Below are 25,592 nucleotides of genomic sequence, written 5' to 3'. Positions count from 1 at the left end.
GAAAAATAATAGGATGTATTATATACTTAAAAATTGTTAAGGGAGTAGATTTTAAGTGTTCTTACCACAGAAAATGATAAATATGTGAGGTAATGCTTATGTTAATTAGCTCAATTTGGCCATTCTACAGTGTATACATATTTCAGAACGTCATGTTATATACACCATATGTAAAATTTTATTTGCCAATTAAAAAATGCATTAAAAAATTAAAAAAGGGTTCACATTGTATTAACGATTTAATTTTAACATTATGTTTTTAAGTAGCTACTTGACTTTATAATTGTATTTTTTCTTTCACATTGAAAATCTTGACTACCAATAGCAAACATTGCTTTATTTTATAATACAAAGAAAATGATTTCAAAGTAATATTATCAATATTACTATTAATAATAAAACAATGAAGTTTAAAATTTCTTCTGATTATTTTTGTAGTATAGATTGATTTTAATGGAAGAATTAATTACCTTTGTGTTGATCTCATTTGATTACTTTCCTTAGAAATATCTTTTGTTTGTTTTGTTTTTATCACAGGTTGATCATTTTGGATTTAATACTGTGAAAACTTTTAATCAGCGGTATCTAGTAGCTGATAAATACTGGAAGAAAAATGGTGGATCGATACTTTTCTACACTGGTAATGAAGGGGACATCATCTGGTTTTGTAATAACACGGTATGTGCAGATTCATGAAATTCCAGTGCTCAATTTGACTTTTATTATGATAACTTGGAAGAAATGTTTTGCAGTATATATGACCAAGCATTACTGTTCTTAATTGTAAAGTTCTATAAAAAATAACAAAAAAATTAACTCACTAATAATAGAAAAATAGCAAAAGTACATGAATAGAAAGTTCATAAAATAATTAAATACAGATATCCAATAAGTCTGCATATTCAGCCTTCAAGAATTACAAATGAAAAGGATAACGTACAATTTTTGGATAATTGAATTATTTTATTTTATTTTATTTTATTTTATTTTTCATGGACTGCCTGAACATCCCAGAGAATTGAATTTTGCAAGTTTTTGTTTTTGTTTTGCTTTGTTTTGTTTTTAAAATCCCAGCTTATTTCTAGAGTGAATAAGGATAAAAGGGAAACAGGGATAAGAATGTTACTGTGTACAGTTTATTTTGATTATGGTCTCTAGAACATACAAACAAGGGCAGGAATTTTTCTATGTTTAGTGTTACATTCAGTGTCCAGGACATGTAGAAGGTGATAAACATCTGTTAAATGAATGAATGAATAAAACCTAAACAAAGCCAATGCAAATGAGAAAAAAATATACAAATAAGGATGGGAAAAGGTAAAGTTGTAGCTACATTTTAGTTTAGCGTTCCTGTTCTACCATTTTCTTTTATTTGTGAGGGTTAAAAATAGTATATAGCCTGTTAGCTTGCTTCCCTGACTGTATTTTCTATCGCCTTTTATAATGCTGAAATCCATGAACAAAACTTAATTTCAAAAGATATGTGAAAGGAAGAAATGCCCCTTTTCAACGTGTCAGTGCTGTGATGAGAAAATGTCAACTTTTTACCAAAAAACTAGTTGTGAACTACCTTAAAGTGGGGAATGAATTATGTCTTATCCCCAATGCCAACGTCTGGCATGATGCTTGGTATCAGGAGGTCTCAGTAAATGTTTGTTGAACTGGTATATGAATTTAAAGTAAAGATATGAACCCAATTACGTTGTTATTGCATTTCTCATTTCTGATTATTTCCTTAGGAATGTTAAGAATCTAAGTAAGTTAGTTGAAATAAAATAATTCCCAGAGACATGAGATCCTAGGATGCCTATTTCTTTTAGATCAGTGGCAAGTGAAATCAGGACCTCCTTTCCATCAGATTCCCGTTCTGTTATTCTGTGAAATAACAGAGGCTGCCTTGTCTCTTTTCTCCTTTTGGTGTGACTTTCGTTTTATGTGAAGGCCATAGGGTAACTTCTCCTCTCCAGTGATTTTTCCAGTTTCCATTCTCTTTTATTATAGGTAGGTAGCTGTTCCTGCCTTCACTAGGCACTACTCTGACAAACACTGTGGCAGAACTTAAGGTTTGCTGGGGTATCTCTGTTCTCAGAAGTGGTGGAAAGGAAGAGATATTCAGTGTAGGAACAGTTCCAAAGAACTGACTGGAGGCAGATCATAGAGGAGCAGATCCTGGCCCATCCCCAGGCCCAGAGACCTTCCTTTACATACCAAAACGTTCCAGTGCACATTCACTTCTGGACATTAATTTGTTCAGAGGCAGCAATCACACAGTGGTCAAGAGTGAAGGCTTCAGCCAGACTGACAAGGTTTGAATGCTGATTTTGCCACTTTGCTGTGTGACTTTGGGTAAGTTTCTTGTTCTGTGCCTCAGTTGTCTCATCTGTTAAATGGATACAGTAATAATAGTTCATGGAGTTGTGTAAAGACTTAAAGAAGATTAAGGGACTTGCAAGCACATAATGTTAAAAGATGTTGATATATTACATGAACCTCTTTTGAAAAATAAGAATACTCCTGAAATGGATCACTTATTACTTTTTGAACTAGTTCAATGAAGTTGCCTCCTCTCAAAGCCTGAAGTCAACTGCACAGAGGTCTGGACATTTTAATGGATGATCTTTACTCTTAAGATACTCATGGTCTGGTGTGTGTGTGACCTACATGTAAGCAAAATTTGCGGCACAGTACCAGGGACATATACCTAGCACAGTGGTGTTGAGAAGGGGGAGTGATCAGCACTGCCAAGGTGGGGCCGGCAGAGGTGGGCATGCTTGAGCTGGGTGTTTGCAGGATTTGTAGTTAAATGGCAGGGGATGAGTAGATTCTTAAGAGAGAAAGTGGAGATTATTGAAACCATCACAAATATCTGGTTAAATTCTCTATTCTTATATGTGTATAACTCTTCTAATTGTTCATTTATTGATCAAAACAAACAAAAACACTTGAGGTTCTTAGTCTTTGTTAGGCAGCAGGAACTCACTAAATAGCAACAGTGTGCACTAGGATTGACAAATAGTTTTAATCTGTGCTAAATCTAAATCTAATCCTTTGATGTTGATTACCTAGAATGCTTTGTTGAGAAAAGATTCTGAGGCCACAACTGAGTAAGTGAAAAAATGAAATGATTGGCTAATGACCAGATATAGATGATTCTAGCAAGGAGATCTAACAGTTCTTGATGATGGTGCTCTGGAGGCAGACACCTATGTTTGAATCATGGCTCTGCTGCTTACTAGCTGTGTGAATGTTGAAGGTTATTTAAACTCTTGTGCCTCAATGCTCTTGTCTATAAAATGGGGTTAATCAAAGTGCCTATTTCGGAGATTGCTGTAATATTTAAGTGAATTAATACAAATAAAATGCTTAGAACAGTGCCTGACACATTATAAACACTGAGTTATTTTAGCCATTGTGAGCTACTATTTATTTTCTAATAAATAAGATTAATTGAAAACCCTTAGGGAGTTTAGTATGCTTGTTTGTTTTGTTTTCTCTTTTATGTTGTCAATGCCTGTGAGTAGACAGCTGCTTTCGATATCTTTAGCTCTTTCCTAGAAGATTTGGCAAACAGTGCAATTTGAAGATCATTTTTTTTTTTTTTAAAGTTGAAGTTACTTTTTATTTTTATTTAATTTGTTTTCTCTCCATTGTAGTTTTTTTTTTCTTGACTTTTATTTTAGGTTTAGGGGGTACATGTGCAGGTTTGTTAACTTGGGTAAATTGTGTGTGCTGAGATTTGGTGTATGAATGATCCCATCACCTAGGTAGTAAGCATAGTACCTGATATGTAGTTGTTGAATTCATGCTCCACACCCACACCCCCTGCGCTGTTAGCCCCCAGCCCCTCTAGTAGTCATGCAGTGTCTATTGTTCCCATCTTTGTGGCCATGTTTATTCAGTGTTTAGCTCCTGCTTGTAAGTGAGAACATGCAGTGTTTGGTTTTCTGTTGCTCTATTAGGTCACTTAGGATAATGACTTCCAGCTACATCCATGTTACTGCAAAGGATATGATTTTGTTCTTTTTAATGGCTATGTAGTATTCTGTGGTGTATATAGACCACATTGTCTTTATCCAGTCCACTGTTGAAGGGTATCTAGGTTGATTCTGTGTCTTTGATATTGCAAACAGTGCTAAGATGAACATGCAAGTGCATGTGTCTTTTTGGTAGAATGGTTTATTTTAAATTTTTATTTATTTTTTAATTTTATTTTTTGTAGAGAAAAGGATTTCACTATGTTGCCCAGGCTGGTCTCGAACTCCTGGACTCAAGTGATCCACCTGCCTTGGCCTCCCAAAGTGCTGGGATTACATGCATGAGCCACCACACCTGGCCTATTTTTCTTCAGGTAGTGAGGATTGGTGGGCTGAGTGATAGTTGTATTTACCCAGTAGTGAGGATTGGTGGGCTGAGTGATAGTTCTATTTCAAGTTCTTTGGGAAATCTCCAAACTGCTTTCCATAGTGGCTGAACTAATTTATATCCTACTAACAGTTTGTAAGCGTTCCCTTTTCTCCACAACCTCACCAATATCTTGTTATTTTTTGACTCTTTTTAAATAATAGCCATTCTAACTGGTATGAGATGGTATCTCATTGTGGTTTTGATTTGCATTTCTCTGATGGTTAATGATGTTGAGCATTTGTTCATGTTTGTTGGCCTTGTGTATGTCTTCTTTTGAAAAGTGTATGTTCATGTCTTTTGCCCACTTTTTAATGGGGTTGTTTGTTTTTTCTTGTAAATTTATTTATTTTATTATTCTTTTTTTTGAGACGGAGTCTCGCTCTGTCTGTCGCCCAGGCTGGAGTGCAGTGGCCGGATCTCGGCTCACTGCAAGCTCTGCTTCCCGGGTTCACGCCATTCTCCTGCCTCAGCCTCCGAGTAGCTGGGACTACAGGCGCCGGCCACCACACCTGGCTAATTTTTTTGCATTTTTAGTAGAGACAGGGTTTCACCGTGTTAGCCAGAATGGTCTCAATCTCCTGACCTCGTGATCCGCCTGCCTCAGCCTCCCAAAGTGCTGGGATTACAGGCATGAGACACCACGCCCGGCCCTTTGATTGTAAATTTAAGTTCCTTATAGATTCTAGACATTAGGCCTTTGTCAGATGCATAGTTTGCAAATATTTTCTCTTATTCTGTAGGTTTTCTGTTTACCCTGTTGATAGTGTCTTTTGCCGTGCAGGAGCTCTTTCGTTTAATTAGGTCCCACTTGTCAGTTTTTGTTTTTGTTGCAGTTGCTTTTTGGGACTTAGTCATAAATTCTTTGCCAAGGCTGATGTCCAGAATGGTATTTCCTAGGTTTTCTTCTAGGGCTTTTGGGCTTTTTATAGTTTCCAGTTTTATATTTAAGTCTTTTATCCATCTTGAGTTGATTTTTGTATATGGTGAAAGGAAGGGGTCCAGTTTCAATCTTCTGCATATGGCTTGCCAGTTATCCAAGCACCATTTTATTGACTAGGGAGTCCTTTTCCCATTGCTTGTTATTGTTGACTTTATTTAAGATCAGGTGGTTGCAAGTGTGTGGCTTTATTTCTGGATTCTCTATCCTGTTACATTGGTCTGCATGCCTATTTTTGTACTAGTGCCTGATGTTTTGGTTATTGTAGCCTTGCAGTATAGTTTGAAGTCAGGTAGTGTGATGCCTCTGGCTTCGTTTTTCTTGCTTAGGATTGCTGTGGCGATTCACGTTTTTGTTGTTGTTGTTGTATATGGATTTCAAGAGTTTATTTATTTTTTTTCCTAACTCCGTGAAAAATGTTGGTAGTTTGATAGCAATAGTATTGAATCTGTAAATTACTTTGGGGAGTATAGCCATTTTAACAATTTTGATTCTTCCTATGTATGAACATGGAATGTCTTTCCATTTGTTTGTGTTGTCTCTGATGCCTTTCAGCAGTGGTTTGTAATTCTCATTGTAGAGATGTTTCACTTCCTTGGTTAGCTGTATTCCTGGATATTTCATTCTTTTTATGGCTATTGTAAATGGGATTGTGTTTTTGATTTGGCTGTTAGCTTGATTGTTATTGGTGTATAGACATGCTACTGATTTTTATACACTGAATTTGATACTGAAACTTTACTGAAGTTGTTTTGTCACTTCTAGAAGCCTTTTGGCGGAGTCTGTGGGGGTTTTTAGGTGCAGCATTATCTCATCTGTGAAAAAAGATAGTTTGATGTCCTCTTTTCCTCTTTGGGTGCCTTTTATTTCTTTCTCTTGCCTGATTGTACTGGCTAGAACTTCCAGTCCTATGTTGAATAGGAGTGCTAAGACAGAGCATCCTTGCCTTGTCTTAGTTCTCAAGGGGAATGCTTCCAGCTTTCGCCCATTCAGTATGGGTTTGTTGTAAATGGCTCTTCTTATGTTGCGGTATGTTCCTTCAATACCTAGTTTATTGAGAATTTTTACCATGAAGGAATGTTGAATTTTATCGAAGGCCTTTTCTGCATCTATTGAGATGATCACATGGTTTTTATTTTTTAATTCTGTTTATGTGGTGAATTCCATTTATTGATTTGTGTATGTTGAACCAACCTTGCATCCAGGAATAAAGCCTATATGATTCTGGTAAATTAACTTCTTGATGCTGCTGGATTTTTGTTTGCTAGTTTTTGGTTGAGGGTTTTTACATCTATTTTCATCAGGGATATTGGCCTGAAGTTTTCTTGTTTCATTGTGTCCCTGCCAGGTTTTGTATCATAATGATGCTAGCTTCATAGAATGAGTTAGGTAAGAGTCCCTCCTCCTTATTTAAAAATAATTTCAGTAGGATTTGTACTGGCTCTTTGTACATGAAGACCATTTTAGACATAATGTTGATTCTAGGGCTAGAGTGTCAGGATAAAAAGACATGGATGACTAGTGGATGAGCAACTTGGGATTATTTTTAATTGTTTCACTCATAAAGTGTGAGATTGATATGCAGCAATAAGACAGCAATTATGTCATTTATTTGTAGCACAAACATAAATTGTGCAACTTTTTAGAGTGCTCTTTTTAGTCTGGCTTAACATGTATTTCATATGGTTTGCCAAACGGTTCAGTGACTTTCACATCCTGATTTTATCCTGTGATTTTGTAAACTCTTCTTAGGGGTTCATGTGGGATGTGGCTGAGGAACTAAAAGCTATGTTGGTGTTTGCTGAACATCGATACTATGGAGAGTCTCTCCCCTTTGGTGACAACTCATTCAAGGTAAAGATACTTTTTACTTTTAAGTTACAAGTTTTTTCTTTTCAGTTTAGAATAGTTTCTAAATTACATGCCCCACTGTGAGATAACTTTAATTTGAAATGCCTGAAAGCTCAATAGTTTATATTTAGTAGTTTCTTTTTAGATACAATTTGAACAGATTGAGGTTTTTTTTAAAGACATTTTATTATAATTCTTAATGTTAATCAGTTTTTAACTTGGTGTGCCTCAGGAAGTTAAATTTTACTCTGTGGCTGCAGAGACAGTACAAGGAACTTTTTACTATTTCAAAAATATCAGTAAACAATTCCGCTTTATAAATTGTACACTTAAATTATTGAGCCTGCCACTGGAAAAAATACAATGAGCATAACAAATTTATCTGATGTTTTTAATAAAATAAAATCAATAAAATAAGGACAAATAAGCTGTATGATGCATTAAGGTCAACTGGCCCCTTGGATTCCCTTTGAACATTTCCTGTTCTCACAGGAGCTTTGGCCTTTGTCACAGACTCTCTACCTAATAAACCAGGACACTTTTTCTTCAACGGAGTCATTCATGTACTTCTACCCTTGTGACTTTGGCTACATTAATTTGCCACATGTACTATTATTTACTTAATGTTTTTCTTTAACCAACTCACTTTTTAAACTTAGCATTATCTTAACCAAGGGCTCTATGTACTGGTTATTCTTTCCAAATTACACTAAAATAAAGCAATAAATGTTCCATTAAAAGTGTTTGTATGCTTCCTAAGACCACCAGTATATACAAATGCTTTTGGGAACTCTCAGCTGTAAGGACTTGGGGCCAGTCCTTTACTAGGCTGCCTGTTTTGAAAGGAGTTTTTTATTTTTAAAAGGGAGGTTTTACTATCTCATATTATAAATAAATGCATGAGTAAAAACAAGTAAAAGTGTTGTGCTATAAATAGAAAGTGGGATAATTTGCTGGTATTTGTTGGGCTGTATGGGAAATTCATTCTTTAGCTTGATATTTTGCATAAAAATCTGATTAGGGGACTTGACAGGTCCTGAAACCTTGGGAAGCAGTTAGCTTGTTGTAGACAGAAACATAACTTCTTCTCCTAGGTTTCTGTGATTGATACTGTGTTAGCAAAATGGAGCCAGGGGCTCTTTTTGATATACGTCTTTCCCTTTGTGTGCTCACAGAATATGTCAGTAGCATGAGGGATATTACAGATATTATGCAGGATTAGAAAAAAAATGCACTCAACTGTACAGAGTGCCATAAAAACTAGAAGTAAAGGATAGTGACAGACAGGGAGAGAGGAGGTAAGAAGGCATATATCTTGGAAGAGGGGGGAAAGCTAAAGGAGTAGGAGGCATATGTAGGAGATAGGAATGATGGGATCTGTGTAATTCAGTAATATGCCAGATCACGGAAGGAATCAGAATGGTGAGACCAAAGCATGAAAGTCAAACAGGGTAGCCTAATAGAGGTATGTAGCTGTATTAGTTATCTATTGCTATGTAAAGATGTACCTCAAACCTCATGGCTTAAAACAGCAATAAATATCTATTACTTTATAGTTCCCATGGGTGAAGAATTAGGAGTGGTTTAGCTAGGTGGTTCTGCTTCAGGGGGTCTCATGAGGTTAGGATGTCAGCTGATGCTGCAGTCATCTGAAGGCTTGACTGGGGCTGGAGAGCCTTTCTACTCATATGGAGGATCACTCACATAAGAGATAAAACTGGTACTGGATGTTGACAAGAGGCTGCAGTTAAGGGCCTACGTGAGTTCATTACAAGGCAACTAATTTCCCTCAAAGTTGGCAGTGCAGGAGAGCAAGGTGGAAGCTGCAGTGTTTTTTTAATGACCTAACCTTCATAGTCACGTATCATTATTTCTGCCCCATTCTATTAATTAGAAGGAAGTCATTAAATCCCATCCAAATTCAAAGAGAGTGGAATTAAGCTTCACCTTTTAAAGGAAGGAGTGTCAAAAAATTTGCAGACATATTTTAAAAGACCTTCTTAGCCTTCTCAGCTCAGCAGGACACTAAGCTTCACCTTCTGCAATAGGGAAATTGTCTTCATGTAGAGAGCAGGACGATTATGAAACTTAACATTATGAGTTTTCCTTTTCTCAAAGATCAATGTCTTGTGTTGCCTGTTTTCCAATACCTGAAAATAGTTTTTTTCTTTCCAATTTTATAGTTGTTTAAAATAGGTAGGCTACTTTGTTTCAGTTGTTGATATGGCCGAGGTCATACATAATCTTTCCGATAAAGAAGGGTGAGTTTTATTTTTACTGGTGATTCTTCCCTCAATTGTCCACTAGATTTAGTTTATATTTGCCTATATGGTAGACATTTTAAATGTGCCAAGATTTAAAACAAAAGTTATAACAGTTATCTATTAAACTTAGTTTATATTCTATCATATTTGCTATTAAATTTTACCTACAATTTGTTCTATTGTTTCTACAACCTTAAACAAAGTCTTTGGTAAATAGCATTTAATAGAAATTACACTTGCATGTGAAGTACATTATGTTCTTCCACAAACTTAAAATAATTTTCCTGAGTTTAAATCCACACAGCTATTGCTTTGACTAGGCGTTTTAGTACAATTGCCTAGAAATTCTATTTGGAGAAAAGCTTATCTGACACTGGCTCTCTTCTGGATCCATGCTATTCCTAAGCTGCTATTATGTGCACATTTATACCCATGTTCTTTGTTATTTTTCTTTAGGATTCCAGACACTTGAATTTTCTGACATCAGAACAAGCTCTGGCTGATTTTGCAGAGTTAATCAAACACTTGAAAAGAACAATCCCAGGAGCTGAAAATCAACCTGTCATTGCTATAGGAGGCTCCTATGGTGGCATGCTTGCAGCCTGGTTTAGGATGAAATATCCTCATATGGCAGTTGGGTAAGTACATTTATACCGGACATGAGTGTTTCTTAATGATTATCAAGGCAAACGTAGAGATTCATGTTAGGTAAAACATGTTCCATTCTATTATACTGAGATTTCTGGCTTCTGTCTCATTAACAGCTGTGTTATTTTTCTCACTATTTTTATTATAAGTTTCAACTTTAAAACTTGATTTAGATGACATATATATATATATTTTTTTTCTTTCTTCCTTCTTTGATTTTCTTGTCATTTAGAGCTCTTGCAGCTTCTGCCCCTATCTGGCAGTTTGAGGATTTAGTACCTTGTGGTGTATTTATGAAGATTGTAACTACAGATTTTAGGAAAAGTGGTCCATATTGTTCAGAGAGCATCCGCAGGTCCTGGGATGCCATTAATCGACTCTCAAATACTGGTAAGCTTTAATTAAGAGAATGGAATTGTGTGTTTATTTAGCCTTTCATTTGTTAAATTCAGTAGTTGTCACTTTTTAAGTAAACATTTTATTAAAGTATAATGTACATACAGAAAATTATACAAATCAAAATGCATAGCTTGATGAATTTTCACAAAACAAGGACACAGTGTAATTAGCATTTAAATCAATAAAGGGCATTGCCAGCATCTCAGAAATCTCCTTGTGCCTTTTCAGTCACGACCTCCATACCTACCCAGCAAAAACATCCTCACTTCTAGAACCATAGGTTAATTTTTACTTGTTCTTAAATGTTTTAGTAATTGGAATTACATAGCATGTCTTTTTTTGTGTCTACTGTCTTTTGCTCAGCGCTGTTTGATAGATACATCCATTTGTCTTACTTAGTTGTAGTTTATATATTCTTGTTCTATGGTGTTCCTATTTATTCATTTTAGTAGTATCTTAAAAAGGGAGAATAATTCTGCATACTAATTCTGGTAAACTCTATGAGGATAGGCAACTTGTCTGTCATGGGATTCTCCAGTTGCTCTAAAAATATCCTGGGAGAAGGGGTATAAAAGATTGAGTTTTCTAAAATACTGTGTGAAGAATACATTATCTGTAAAGCCATCTGTTGACCAGTACTTTTTAGATTCCAACAATGTGATTCTATTCCCAGGCAGTGGTTTGCAGTGGCTTACTGGAGCCCTTCACTTATGCAGCCCATTAACTTCTCAGGACATCCAACATTTGAAAGACTGGATCTCTGAAACCTGGGTGAATCTGGCAATGGTGGACTATCCTTATGCATCTAACTTTTTACAGCCTTTGCCTGCTTGGCCTATTAAGGTAATAGGAAAATGTCCTCTCATAATTTTTAATAACATACTTCTCTTTTTTTTTTTTAATGTGCATACTCTGACTTTCTGCATCAGAGAAAGTCCCAGTGACAAAGGGGCTCTGGAGTTGGTCAAACTTGAGCTGGAATCCTGGGTTCTGCTACTTTCTGATTATGTGGGCTTGGACATGTTACCTAGCTTTTTTGAGCCTCAATTTCCTCATTTGAAAAATGGAGATAAAATTCATTGATTATAGAGTTGTATGAATTAGAAATAATACCAAAAGTTGCTGTTAATGGAATAATTACTATGTGCCAAATCCTGGGCTGTATACTTTGCCTGTGCAATTTATTTAATCTCTGTGATATGTGTGTAACTTCCATCTATGTAATACCTGGTTGATGCTTAATAAATGGCAGTCATTATGATAGTACTATGATCTAGTCAGCTGTGAAAGCATTGTAAGTGCTGCCCACAGTGTGAAGAGTGACCCCCGTGCATCACAGTAGAGTGGAAAGAACATCAAATTAGACTCTGAAAGTGAGGTTTTGGTCCAGAACTGCCGCTTCACTTACCACCTGTGTGATCCTGAGCAAGGTGCTTTTCTCTCCTCATCCTCTGTCTTCCTCTGTGGAATGGAATAACAGCACTTACATACCAAATAGGGTTGTGCTGAGAATCAAATAAAATGTTGGATGTGAAACACTTTGGAAATATAAGGACACATTACAGTATAAATTTTAAGGTTCTTTTCATGGCAAAATTCTTTATTGTGTATGTTCATTTTAAGCATTTCTTTGTAAAGAACATTCCTTTTAGTTTTAAAAACAAAGGCTGGCCAACTTGATGGTTAAATTTAGAGAATATAACTGACTCTTCAGCTAGAATGAGTGTTGGAAGTGAAAATAGAATTGGTGATATAGATTCGGGTTTCAAATTCCCTTTTAATTTAACCACCCCTTTGAATTATTACATGTATACCTTGCTTAAAATTTTGTAACTAAAACAAGTTCACTTGCTATTATTTTTCTTAATTTAAAAAGTAGAATGACCAGTGAGTGTCTTGCATATAGTAGGCTGGAGGTAAATATATATTGAATTAGATTGAATTTTGATAATACAAAGTTGTTGAAAAGAGCAGATCATGTTTTATGTTAGAAAACCTAAATCAAATCCAGCACTTTGGGAGGTGGAAGTGGGAGGATTGCTTGAGGCTAGAAGTTTGAGACCCACCTGGGCAACATAGTGAGACCTCATCTCTACTAAAAATCAGAAAAATTAGCAGGGCATAGTGGTGCCTGCCTGTAGTTCCAGCTACTTGGAAGGCTCAGGCAGGATGATTGCTTGGGGCTGCAGTGAGCTGTGATCATGCCACTGTACTCCAGCCTGGGTGACAGAACTGGATCCTGCCTCAAAAAAAGAAAAGTGAAAAAAAGAAAACCTGGATCAAAATGACAAGGAAAAACGAAATCTAAACTAGTTCATCTTCATAAACATCTATGTGCTAATAATGCCTTATCTGTCCATATTATTTACTATCTACAAAGCACTTTCATGTATGCTGTCTCAATTCTTATAAAAGTACTGTATAGAAAAAGAGGTATAATCCAAGATTTTTGGAGAGGAAATTAAAGCTCAACTAAGAGGTGGTAGAAGTAGGATTTGAACTTGGGTCTTCACTGTTCCGAGCCTGTGCTCATCTACTGCATTGCACTGGATTAGGAGGAAACTTGACTGAGGGTTGAGGGGGCCATTGCTCACAGTGAGACATCTATCAGATTTAACTCGATATCTATCTGTGTACAAGGTGAGAATTACATTTGCATCTTTATTCTCACTTGAAGAATGAATGAGTTGTCAGATGATAAAAACATATGGGGAATTCTCTCATTATTTAGAACAGAGGTTGACAAACTTTCTCCATTTAAAGGGCTATATTTTTAGGCTTTGCAAGCCGTATGGTTTCTGTCACAATTACTCAACTCTGCCGCTGTAGCATGAAAGTAGCCATAGATAATAAATAAGCAAATGAGGATGGCTGTCTCCAATAATAACTTATTTATAAAAATAGGCAGTGGGCTGGATTTGGCCTGGGAGTTGTACTTTCCCAACCGCTTATCTAGAAAAAGGCTGGAGAAATATAGCTGTTTAATGTTAGTTGGTGTAGCACAATTTGGAATAGTGAGCAGTCTAACTGGTTTTCTCCCTACCTCTTTAATGTTCATTCTGGGATATTTTGCTGTTCAGTCTTACATGTGAATAAATATTTTATCCTTTGTTCTTCTAAATAATTACTCAAAACCAGCAGAGTATACCTCAAATATTTTGTCATCTATTTTTGATTTACTGCAATCCTTTTATCCTTTATATATATGCAATATAAAAGTTTATTTTTTAAGGTAAGATATCTTTAGGTCTTTCCCTCACAATCACGCTTTACTTCTTTTATCCAGGATTAATTCTTGTCATTCTCTTCAGTTATTTCTTACTGACATTATCCTTTCTTTTGACAGATCAAGGAATTCTTTATTGCTTGTATTTATGATTCTGTTTCCAGCCTGCACCCCCACCAGAAGTAATCTTATCTCTTGCCCCTTGCTTGAGAAATTCCATTGCCTCTGTTTCCAATTTCATCCTATAGTTAGTTACCCATCTGATTTTCAGAATTTTTCCACTACGTCTCCCTCCCAAACTTGTAGCTTCAGATCACTTTCTTTCACTGTTCATTCTATTTCTCCTTTTTTGACCCCCTCTGTGTTCTCCCAACCCACTAATCCCTGGAACACTACCCAGTTGGGGACCGCTCTTTCACTTGGATAGTTCCATTTAACCAGAACTCCTCCTCCCTCTGATACACTTCCTCCTTTTTAAAGGGCTGACAAACAGGCGTCCTTTTCTGAGTCTGTAACTCAGGCTTAGGATGGTGAGATAATATGTAACAGTTGGGTTATGAAAAAAAGCAGGTGATTTCCAATTCTGTCTGGGACCTTGTACAGTTCTGAAGGATCCATGGGCAGCGACTAAATGCCATTTTCCGTGTCAATTCAAGTATCGTTCCTTTTAATTTGTCTTTGGGCTTTGCACACTCAGACTCCATTTGCTTTTGTTTACTGTTAACAGAAGCTGCAACATTCATGCAGAAATAATCATGGACTTGGCTGGTAGAACACAAGGAAGAAGAGAAAAGAGAAACAGAAAACCCCTCTGTCATTTGACTGTTCTGTCAGCATGAAAACTACTAGGTCTCTTCTTAGCTTAAAGAGCAATTTTAAAGGATGCTGTCATTTGTTAATTTTGGAATCACATTTCAGCTGATAGCTTCTCAAATATTTCAGCGTAGGCTTCTGTGAATGTAGATAGATATAGTGAAATAATGACATAAGATGGAAAAATCTCTTCCGTTTGTCTTGGTGTTTGGTAATGTATGCGACCTCTCTGGGTGGTTTAAGCGGTTTAGGTGCATTCTATGAAAAGGGAGCTTTTAATGACAAAACTAATGTGATTATCTGAGTGAGTGTGAGAGGGGTATTGAAGCCTTAGAGAAAGAAAATCTGTTAGAAAAGCTGAATGTATCTGCTTAATCCTTTCTCTAATGTGGATGGACCATGCTCTGAGAGGAGATTGGTCTTTTTTTTTTTTTCCCCCCAACTTGTCTTCTTTCCTTCCTCTGTTAAAAAATTTTCTTTGACCCTCTTTTCCTTCTCTTATTTAAATGTGTACTGTCATAGGTAGGAACACTTAAAACTTTTAAACAAATCATTATCTTTACTTTGTCTGGTGTATGTGGGATTAAAGGGCAGAATGGAAATATTTGGTTGCAGATATGATTAGTTTGGTACTAAGGTTGCATGAATGTTCTATTTTCTGAACTATTTCTATACACTTTAAAACTGGAATGAGTAAAATGGACTTTCTAATGTTCTTTCTGTTTCCTGAATGTTCATCTTTATTCCAGGAAATGCCTCATATCACTCTACTATTTTACAGTTTTTTGTTTTTTTTTTTTCCTATTACATACTTTTAAGGTTTTATGATTTCATATTGCCACAAAATTCATTCTAAGTTTTTGCCAAAACAAATAAACCTAGAAAAATATGAAGATGATCTAAGAATTAGAAACATTGTTTTAAAAAGTTAAGCATGAGACAGGTATATTTAAGCATTGTATGTGTTGTTATTTTTCTTTCAGCTTTTAGTTGAATATGTGTAATATAGTTACAGTGGTTGGAAGCTCCAGAGAGTCTGCATTTGTGTTTTTTTCTTTTCTTTCTTTCTTTCTTTTATTTTATTTTATTCCATTTTATTCTATTTTATTATTTTATTTTTTGAGAAGGAGTCTCGCTCTGTCTCCCAGGCTGGAGTGCAATGGCACGATCTTGGCTCACTGCAACCTTTGCCTCCCAGGTTCAAGTGATTCTCCTGCCTTAGCCTCCCGAGTAGCTGGGATCACAGGCGCCCACCACTGTGCCCAATTTCTGTATTTTTAGTAGATACGGTTTCACTCTGTTGGCCAGGCTGGTTTCGAACTCCTGATCTCAGGTCATCCACCTGCCTCGGCCTCCCAAAGTGCTGGGATTACAGGCGTGAGCCACTGCACTTGGCCTCTTTCTTTCTTTTATTTATTTATTTTTTTAAGAGAGAAGGTCTCATTCTGTCACCAAGGCTGGAGTGCAATGGCAAGATTATAGCTCACTGCAGCCTCGAACTCCTGGGCTCAAGGGATCCTCCCACTTAAGCCTCCTCAGTAACTGGGATTACTGTATTTGAATCCCAGTTCTGCCACTTCCTTGCTGTGTGGTTTTGGGCAAGTTTCTTAACCTCTCTGTGCTGTAGTTTCCTCATTTACAAAATGTGTATAATAACAATTGTAATGCTAATTAGGGTTGTTATAAGTATTTCATAGCATCTGGTGTAAAGTAAAAGCACTAAATTGATGCTAGTTATAAGTAATAACAATAGCTATTTTTATTATGTAATATTGGGAAACCAGATGATTATACCAGGACTCTGTGGTCAACATCTTGATTGAGACCTATATTCATAGTACTTTTTTTTTTCCCCCACATCAGATAGGTAATGTGCCGACAGCATAACCAGGTTTGAGGGCGGTCCATTTCACACGTGAGCATGAAAACCCAAACATATGCTTTCTACATTCATAGTTTTAAAATTGTATTTCTGTAGCCAGACCTCTGAACTTGTTTTTTCTTCTGTGAAATGGGAATGATCATATGGTGCTCTCTGGGTTACTGTGAGGAAAGAACCTACCCTCAAAGAATATATGAGTTGTATGAGCAACCTCAGTCCCAGCTGTTCACGTTTCAGTGCATTTACAGTGTGTGTAGGAATGACACGCCTTATGTAGAAATTGTTTAGAAGAAGCCGTTTGCTAGGGCTCACAAAATAAATTGAAAGTATAGTTCAGGGGTACCTGGGTGTTGAGTATTTTGGACAGAGATGGTTGGCCAAGACTCTTTCCTTGTTGTCTGATTATATCACAGCCTCTATGTAAACAATCAACAGGCCAAGTGCTTGCTTTTATCACGTGGGTAATATCTGCAAATTATCAGGGTTAAGCTAAAGTATTATATGAGGTTGAGACAAAATTGTTGATATTTGACTGTTTTTGATTTATACATGTGAGAATTTCATATGGTTCAATTTAATATTTATGTATTTCGTGCATCCTACAGTTCTTTGATAAAAGTATGTGAAGATCTCCTTTTAAAGTACTCGTCTTTTTTTTTTTTTTTAAGAGATGGAGTCTTGCTCTGTCACCCAAGCTAGAGTGCAGTGGTGTGATCATAGCACTGGAGCCTAGAACTACTGACTGAAGCAATTCTCTCACCTCAGCTTCCTGAGTAGCTGGGACTACAAGCATGTGCCATCATGCCTGGCTAATTTTTTGATGTTTTGTAAAGATGAGGTCCTGATATATTGCCCAGGCTGGTCTTGCACTCCTGGCCTCAAGTGATCCTACTGCCTGGGCCTCCCAAAGTGGTGGGATTACAGGCATGAACCACTGTGCCTGGCCTTGAGTTACTATAGTCTTTAAATAAGCATGCGAATAGTGCCGAGGTCTTGCTAATGTGACTTCAGTATTTTTTTGAAACTTCATTCACTGTGCTACCAAAATTGTTAAGCAAGTGCAAAGAGATATTAGAGATTCTGTTTTTTAATGCTAGAGGATGATGCTTGGACTCACAAAATCTTTGAGTTAGAAAGGAACTTCAGAGTTACCTAAAATAAAATTTCCATAGTAAATTCGCAAATATTTTGCAAAAAAATTTTAAGTGACGTTTTTCAGGCTTTCTGTCTAGCATACTAGTAGAATTAAAAATCAGCACTTCCTTTCTATAAGGCAGTTTGACATGATGTACCAAGGGCCTTAAAAATATTGATCTCTTTTGAGCCAGTAATTTAAGAATTTATCTCAAGAAAACAATTAAGAATATATGTAAAGATTTAGCCCCAAGGATATTTATTGTAGCCTTATTTGTAATGATGAAAGGTTGGGAATGACCCAGTTTTAGGGTTGCTTCAGCTGTTTTTCAGCTCCCCATCCCGATTGCTGTCTTCTAGATGTTCTAATGTTGATCGGTGCCCTTCATAACTTGTATACAAAGCTGGATCCAGTACTCCAAGGGTGATCTGACCTCACAGAACACAGTGCCTGGGGAGTGCCCTTAATCTGGACTTGGAATCCCATCATACAGAGGCCAAGTCTCTGACCATGGTGTTCTCTCTGTGTAACTGGGGCTGCTGAAACCCAAGTATTGTCAGCCAGTGCCGGTCTCCAGCCATGCTTGTGTCTTTTAAGAAGTGACAGTAACTGCTATTTGTGGAGATGGCTATTCATAGGGACTCCTTTTCTTTGCCTGACAGAGGCCCAGTGTTCTAAGCTCTAAGAGGGGCTCTGATGCCAGCATGTGAGTCACACTCACTTGCTACTGTTCTTTTCCAGAGTTTTGGGCCACTTGTTGCTCCACATCACTACCTCCTCTCCCCCTGCCCAGCTTGCATTGTCGCCCTGCCCTATCTACCATGCTGTGCTTGTACATAAGGTGCTTCTCTGCATTCCGTGTGTCTACTTTGTACTTTTGTGCTGCATTTTGAAAGAGCTGAATCGGCTGTTGGTGTCCAGGTTCAGGAAAGAATGCTAATCAACTTTTGGCAGTAGATGGTTTAATATATCTTATGATTGTTTCTTGATTTCCATGTTGTCTTGAGTTATATCTTATTGGCATATTTCCTAGGAATGTTTTCTGAGAAAAGTGCCATGCAAATGTTAGGTATTTTTTGACTTACCATGAAAAATCAAGAGTTGTCAAAATAATAAAACACTGTTTTGACTTTTAATTTTTTGTCAGTTTGCATTTCCTTATTGCTTTAGTCTTCATAGGTTTGTGAAGCTCTCAGTTTAGCTCAATTCTGTCTCTTCATGTACATCCTAAACCCTGGTATTCCTTATTCTTATGACCTCACAGTTACTTTGTAAGGGTACATGCAATTATTTGAACATCTTAATTTCTGACTTTTCTCACATTCAGCAGTTCTAAAAACTTTTGGCAATGATGCACACTCCGTCTTCCTTTGGAAAGTCATATTACATTTGAGCATGTTAAAGTTTCTGAGAAATCCTCTGAAATTATATAATAATAACAACCAGTCAGGAAAACTGTTCACATTTGCTAATATACAGTTTCTCAAAACTATTTGACTAGGAAACATTTTTCCACAAAGTACCAATTAACATTCCATGGAAATATTGTTGTGCAGAATATACCTGGGAGAGGCATTGAATTTTCCTGAAAATTCATTTTCTCATTTACAATTTTCCCTTTTTTCTTTTTTTCATTGGCAGCTGGTGCCAGGCAGAACTGTGATGAAGGGCTGGGTTTGGTTGCATCCTTTCTCAATACCCTCCTTTCCTGACTGGGAGCATGCCCCCAGCCCAGGCCTTGTTACGCCTGCTGCCCAGAATCTCTCTCCCTGAGGTGGGGTAACTGGGCTCCTTTCCTGGCTTCTTCTCTGGACTAGTCTCTTTTTTGTCAGGACTAGTCTATTATATATATAATCTTTTCCATATGAAATGGGAAAGGACCAGGTTACTGAATTCATGTCAGAGTCAATAGAGATTCAAGCTTACCGGGTTTTCGTTGCCACTGGGGCTATTTGTGGTTTTTCAGGTGGACACTTCCTAAGCTATGTGACATAATGGATAAGATGAATATTTCATAACCAGAGACAGCTGGGGACAAATCTAGGCCCTATTATTTACTAACTGAGTGACCTTGAAGATGACTTAACCTAAGAATCAGGGTTTTTTTTCATGTAAAATAATGGACAATCATCTACCTGATAGGATTACATGGTGTATTGGTTGGAAACCCAGGGCTTAATAATTACTAGCTGTTGTTGTTGTTAGTATTATTCAGCTATGATTCCATTGCCTGTTATTTTTCTCCAACATTTTATTATGAAAAATTTTAAACATATGGAAAGTTAAAATAATTGGATAGTGAACACTCATAAACCTAACATCTAAATTCAATAAATAATATTTTATTATATTTGATTTGTCACATATATATTCACCTATCCATCACTTCATGTATCTTTTATCTTATTTTAAAATGAATTTTAAAGTAAATTGCAGACATCTTCCTCTTAAATACTTCAGCTTTATTATCATTAATGAGAGTTCAATATTTGTGTATGGTTCTTTTGGTGGTGGAGGGGTAAAATCTAGATACCATGAAATGCACAAATTATATCATTTTTCATGTAACCCTATTAAGGTATAAAGTATTTCTGTGCCCGAGAAAGTTTGCACTGGCTCTGTTTAGTCAGTCCTCACCTTTACTCCTAACCCTGAATATTGTCTGATTTTTATAGCTAGGATTCCAGGCATGTTTTGTAGGATAGTGATAGGAATATTTGGGAGCTGGGGAGTTGCAGCATATGCTTTTTATCACGCCATGGATGCTGGACCTTGGTATAGTTTTTCCATATGAGATTTTACAAATTTTGCATTTTTATAAAAGTATAGTAATTCATTCAGCAAACATTTACTTACCAGATACCTTGCTAAGTATCTGGAATCAAGTGAGTGAAGTAGAGCATTACAGAGGCTCTAATAAAAATAGGTACAGGGTATAATGGAGGCACCAAGAAGGGAGAGGTTGAGTTCTTCCCAACTCGGAAACATAGGCAAGGATAGCCTTGAAAAGAGGAGGTGATATTTGAGCTGAGTGTTGTAAAAGATGAGTTGGTGTTTGAAGGCATTAGTGGAGTGGGAGAGGAGTTGGAAAACAGTGTTTTAGGGTGAGCAAGGGCAAAGGGGAAGAAGGAGCCTGTGTGGTGGGGAATGGTTTTCCTAGGCTGGAGCAAAGGCAGCAAAGAGGAAGCTAAGATGGTAGATGCAAATGACTTTGGTTTATTTTTATAGCCTAGGGAGTAATTGAAGATATTTAGTCATTTATGGAGGGGATTAAACTCAAGAGAGAAATTGTTAAACAATGCAGTTAGTAGCTTAAGAATATTTTATGATCAGATCAAAATCATATTTCTTCTTTGTGTTATTAAACTGTAATTTTATATTCATATTCTGACTCTTTCCCCATTTATCTTTCTAAAATGACAGGTAGTGTGCCAGTATTTGAAAAATCCCAATGTATCTGATTCACTACTGCTGCAGAATATTTTCCAAGCTCTGAATGTATATTACAATTATTCGGGCCAGGTGAAATGCCTGAATATTTCAGAGACAGCAACTAGCAGTCTGGGAACACTGGGTTGGAGCTATCAGGTAAATATGTATAATTTCCCCAAGTGGAACTTACTTTTCACTGATACAGCTGTGCTGTAAAGAAAAAATCAGGGTACACAAGATTTTGTCACCTAACCTGGATCCAGTTTTGGCTTCTGTTACTTTATGCTGTGATACTATGGACAAGTTTGCTTGTTCATTCATTTGTTCATTTAATAATCACCAAATACATATTGAGTTCTTACCATGCATCAGGCACTCCTCTAGGTTTCAAAGATACAAAGATAAATAGTACATGATCAAATATAGTATAGTGAAAAAATAAGTAATTAGTATTTCAATAGATCTTGATAAGTCCTACAAAGGAAGCATTTTATAGACATATAAGAGAAAGAGAGTCTAATTTGTCCTTCATCTGCACAATAAGACAGTAATAATAATAATACTTTCCTTCCAGAGTTGTTTTGAGGGTTAAATATGATAATAAATGTGAAATCAAGCAGTTTGCAGTGAAGGGATATAATCCTGACTTCCGTGGCTTCTTGACCAAGTCTTTTTAAGAATAATGAGAGATTATATGGCACAGAAGTAAAGAACGGGGTTTTGAAGCGGCCTTGCCTGAGTTCAAACCCTGCCTTTACTACTTACCAACATTATGACTTTGTATTATTTATTTAACCTCTTTTTGCCTCATTTTTCTAATTGGATTCTCTCTTGGTTTGCTTTTTAGGCCTGCACAGAAGTAGTCATGCCGTTTTGTACTAATGGTGTCGATGACATGTTTGAACCTCACTCATGGAACTTAAAGGAACTTTCTGATGAGTGTTTTGAACAGTGGGGTGTGAGACCAAGGCCCTCCTGGATCACTACTATGTATGGAGGCAAAAACATCAGTTCACACACAAACATTGTTTTCAGGTGAGTTTTTAATGTCCAAAGATAAACTTCAGTTGGTGGAACATTTGTAGAATATCTGAAAAAATAGAACCAGGAAAATCCTGGACAATAGAACAATATAGAATACAACAGTGGTACCCATCATGTTTTCCTATGCCTTGAAAGATAGGATGCTGAGAAGAGATAGAATTTTTTGCTCTATTACCAATGTGCTTTATTAAAGTCTTAAAAATCAACAGCAACAAAATTTTTAAAATATTAAAAACAAACTCTCCAGCACAAAATAAAGCATCATCCGCTGTTCTCAATTTGTCTTATTATTGTTATGTTGTTGTTGATGATAATAAAAAATTTCAGTATTCAACACTTTTGAAGTGCCCACTTCATTCTGTTCCAAGTACTAAATGAGGCACTTTAAATAAATTACCTGGTTAAATCCTCACAACAGCCCTGTGAAGTAGTTCTTCTAGGCCCTTTTTCACTGTGAAGGACACTGAAAGTTGCTGTGTTCAATCACTTGCCAAAGCTCATCCAGCTTTGTTTTAGTTACTAAGTGATAAAGCCAGCTTTCTATTATGACCTGACTACAAATCCCATGTTTGTTTTTCTACATTACACTGCTCCTTAAGAAGTCACATAGTTGCCACTGGTTCACATCAGAGTTAATTGAGCAGACTCTATGTGTATCTGACTGGGCCTTCAAAATTTCCATGTTTTGAGTTGAACATTAGGTTGTCAGCTATTAAAATAGCAACGAGTTATTCAAGAATTTCCCCAAGTCTATATAGAAATAGGAGATACCACTACATACCTGTTAACCAGAGCTATTTTTTAAATTGTAAATGTCATTCTTTTACAAGTTCTTTTATTTGTTTTAATTTTTACTCTTTGAAAAAAATCTGTTAAAACTTTATCTTGCATTTTACAGAAGTCTATGAATGATTTTTAAAAGGTACCTCCTAACCCATATCACATTTCTCTGACAGTTGTTAAAGTAGGCAATGAGTATATTACCAGCTTGAGCATCGGCATCTTGCAAGGATTTCAGACCAACCAACCACTCACCAAAGAACTTGGCAGCTTTTTAATCTTGTTTTTAATACAATGGTAGGTCCACTCTGATGGCATACTTATCCAGCCAAATCTCTACAACACACTGCAAAATCAGTGATTAGCAAATTGGTTAGCTTTGGCATGCAGCTGTGCTTATTTGCCCGTGACAGCCTGGTGTTGATACTGGCAACAGAACATTGAGAAGGACAACTTTCGCACTATAAGAAACAGAGTCGGGTACCCTTCTGTGGGATTGTGTCTGGTGATCAGCATGTGTGACATCACCTTGACAATTCCTTGATGTATCAAGGGCTAGTTTCCTCCAGCCCTTTTATGAGGCACTACTCTGTTCATAAGGGTGGAGCCTCATAACTGAAATGACATATTCCTTGATGTATCTCCTCAAGACATTTTCTGTTTCTGTTGGAATCTCCCTTTGATTACAAGTTGGTTATTACCATCTATAGAACCACTTGTACCCAATTCAGCCAACAAAAATGCAAGGAGGCTGGGTGCAGTGACTCACTCCTGTAATCCCAGCACTTTGGGAGGCCAAGGCAAATGGCTTACTTGAGCCCAGGAGTTCGAGAACAGTCTGGGCAACATGGTGAACTCCATCTCTAGAAAATATATAAAAATTAGTTGGCATGGTGGCACGAGCCTGCAGTCTCAGCTACTCGGCAGGCTGAGGTGGGAGGATGGCTTGAGCCCAGGAGGTGGAGGTTATAGTGAGCTGAGATTGCACCACTACACTCTAGCCTGGGCAATAGAGCCAGATATTGTCTCAAAAAACAAAAACAAAAACAAAAACAAAAAAAACCAAGAAACATGAAAACAAAACAAAATAATTTAAAAAAATGCAAGGAAATGTTTGGGCTGATTATGTAATAGTTTACAGATATCCATAAAGTTGACGAAAGGAGTTTTCTTCGTTCCTACTTGGATGACCTGTGGAGGTTTCATGGTGAATTTCCTTTTCTTTCAAGCAACTGTATCTGGATTCTTTCCCCTTATGATGTTGAATACATGATCCAGCAGCTCCTCATATGTGCAGTCTCTTTCTGAGCCTACCTTGCAGGGCCTATCTGATTACTGAATGAGACAGCATCGTCTTTTTGCTGTCTTCATCTTCTAGAGCTGTATCTTTTTTTTTTTTTTTTTTTGAGACAGAGTCTTGCTCTGTCACTCAGGCTGGAGTGCAGTGGCACGATCTTGGCTCACTGCAACCTCCGCCTCCTAGGTTCACACCATTCTCCTGCCTCAGCCTCCCAAATTACTCCCAAGTAATTTTTTGTATGTTTAGTAGAGACAGGGTTTCAACCATGTTAGCCAGGATGGTCTCGATCTCCTGACCTCGTGAGCCGCGTGACTCGGCCTCCCAAAGTGCTGGGATTACAGGCATGAGCCACCACTTCCGGCTAGAGCTATGTCTTTAGTATTCCATCCTCATCTGGGGACTTGACATTCTTCTTTTTATTGCCAAGCATAATGTCAAGGTCCTCCTCTGGTTCATCTGGTTCTTGAACATCACTTTCAATCTTAAGATCCTTTACAACTTCATCAGCTTTATCAATATCAAATATCCTTTTTTTTTCCTCCTTTTTCTTCTGAATAAAGAAATTCAGGTCATCTAGAACATCAGAAATGTCTTTTTTCCTACTGTCATCTTCATTGGCTTCTACATCTTTGTCCTCAGCTGGCTCCGGTTCCTCTTCTTGGGCTAGTTTTTCTCTGTTTGTGTATCCCCTTCCTCATCTAACATAAAGGGTTTTTTCTTTTTCTTCTTGCTCATAGTAGGATCAAAAACTGTCTCATCCCCAGACATGGCTGTGGCTCAAGTGGGCTCAGCACATGGGAACTCGGACAGGTCAGCCCCAGGCCCCTGGCAGCATTGCTGCTCCTGCCAGTACCTCTCCGACCACTGTACTCTACAAATTCTTTTAAATAAGAGTCAAATTTGGCCTTTGGCATGTAGTCAAAAGTTTTTAGGGATGAGGAGAGCTGTTTGCCTGTACGTTGACTCTGAGTTTAGGCTGGTAGCACTGCCCACTTTGCAAAAAAAGGTCTCTGACTCATTAGACCCATTCTATTTTCTCTTTTAATTTTTAATTTTTGTTTTTATTTTAAGTTCCGGGGTACATGTGCAGGATGTGCAGGTTTGTTACCTAGGTAAACGTGTGCCATGGTGGTTTGCTGCACCTATCAACCCATCACCTAGATATTAAATCCAGCATGCATTAGCTATTTTTCTTTTTCTTTTGAGATGGAGTTTTGCTCTTTTTCTGCAGGCTGGAGTGCAATGGCACAATTTTGGCTCACTGCAACCTCCGCCTCCTGGGTTCAAGCTATTCTTGCCTCAGCTTCTCAAGTAGCTGGGACTACAGCTCACCTGGCTAATTTTTGTATTTTTAGTAGAGATGGAGTTTCACCATGTTGGCCAGGCTGGTCCCAAACTCCTGACCTCAGGTGATCCGCCCTCCTCGGCCTCCCAAAGTGCTGAGATTACAGGTGTGAGCCACTGCACCCGGCCTTAG

At 37.1% G+C, this 25,592-nt stretch overlaps 1 protein-coding gene, 1 non-coding gene and 1 pseudogene across 4 annotated transcripts in view; 1 reads left to right on the top strand and 2 right to left on the bottom strand.

The window, feature by feature from the left end:
• Positions 1 to 25,592, top strand: part of PRCP (prolylcarboxypeptidase) — an 82,602-nt gene that overhangs the window by 46,695 nt on the left and 10,315 nt on the right. For 2 of the 3 annotated variants that reach the window (XM_025355965.1, XM_025355964.1), the window contains 7 exons: positions 538 to 678; positions 7,094 to 7,195; positions 9,913 to 10,094; positions 10,337 to 10,494; positions 11,177 to 11,346; positions 20,983 to 21,147; positions 21,839 to 22,026. In XM_025355965.1, coding sequence (XP_025211750.1) covers positions 538 to 678; positions 7,094 to 7,195; positions 9,913 to 10,094; positions 10,337 to 10,494; positions 11,177 to 11,346; positions 20,983 to 21,147; positions 21,839 to 22,026 — 1,106 coding nt within the window. The remainder of the gene's footprint in view (positions 1 to 537; positions 679 to 7,093; positions 7,196 to 9,912; positions 10,095 to 10,336; positions 10,495 to 11,176; positions 11,347 to 20,982; positions 21,148 to 21,838; positions 22,027 to 25,592) is intronic. The other variant, XM_025355966.1, reaches the window with a different exon arrangement.
• LOC112607516 lies at positions 16,400 to 16,500 on the bottom strand. The gene has a single exon (XR_003115853.1). It is a non-coding gene; the product is annotated as a small nucleolar RNA U13 (small nucleolar RNA).
• Positions 23,170 to 24,883, bottom strand: LOC112607253 (annotated as a pseudogene).

This window comes from Theropithecus gelada, chromosome 14, assembly GCF_003255815.1.
Source record: "Theropithecus gelada isolate Dixy chromosome 14, Tgel_1.0, whole genome shotgun sequence".
Lineage (NCBI taxonomy): Eukaryota > Metazoa > Chordata > Mammalia > Primates > Cercopithecidae > Theropithecus > Theropithecus gelada.
The sequence above is the reverse complement of the archived record's forward strand: the minus strand, read 5'-3'. Positions and strand labels throughout refer to the sequence as shown.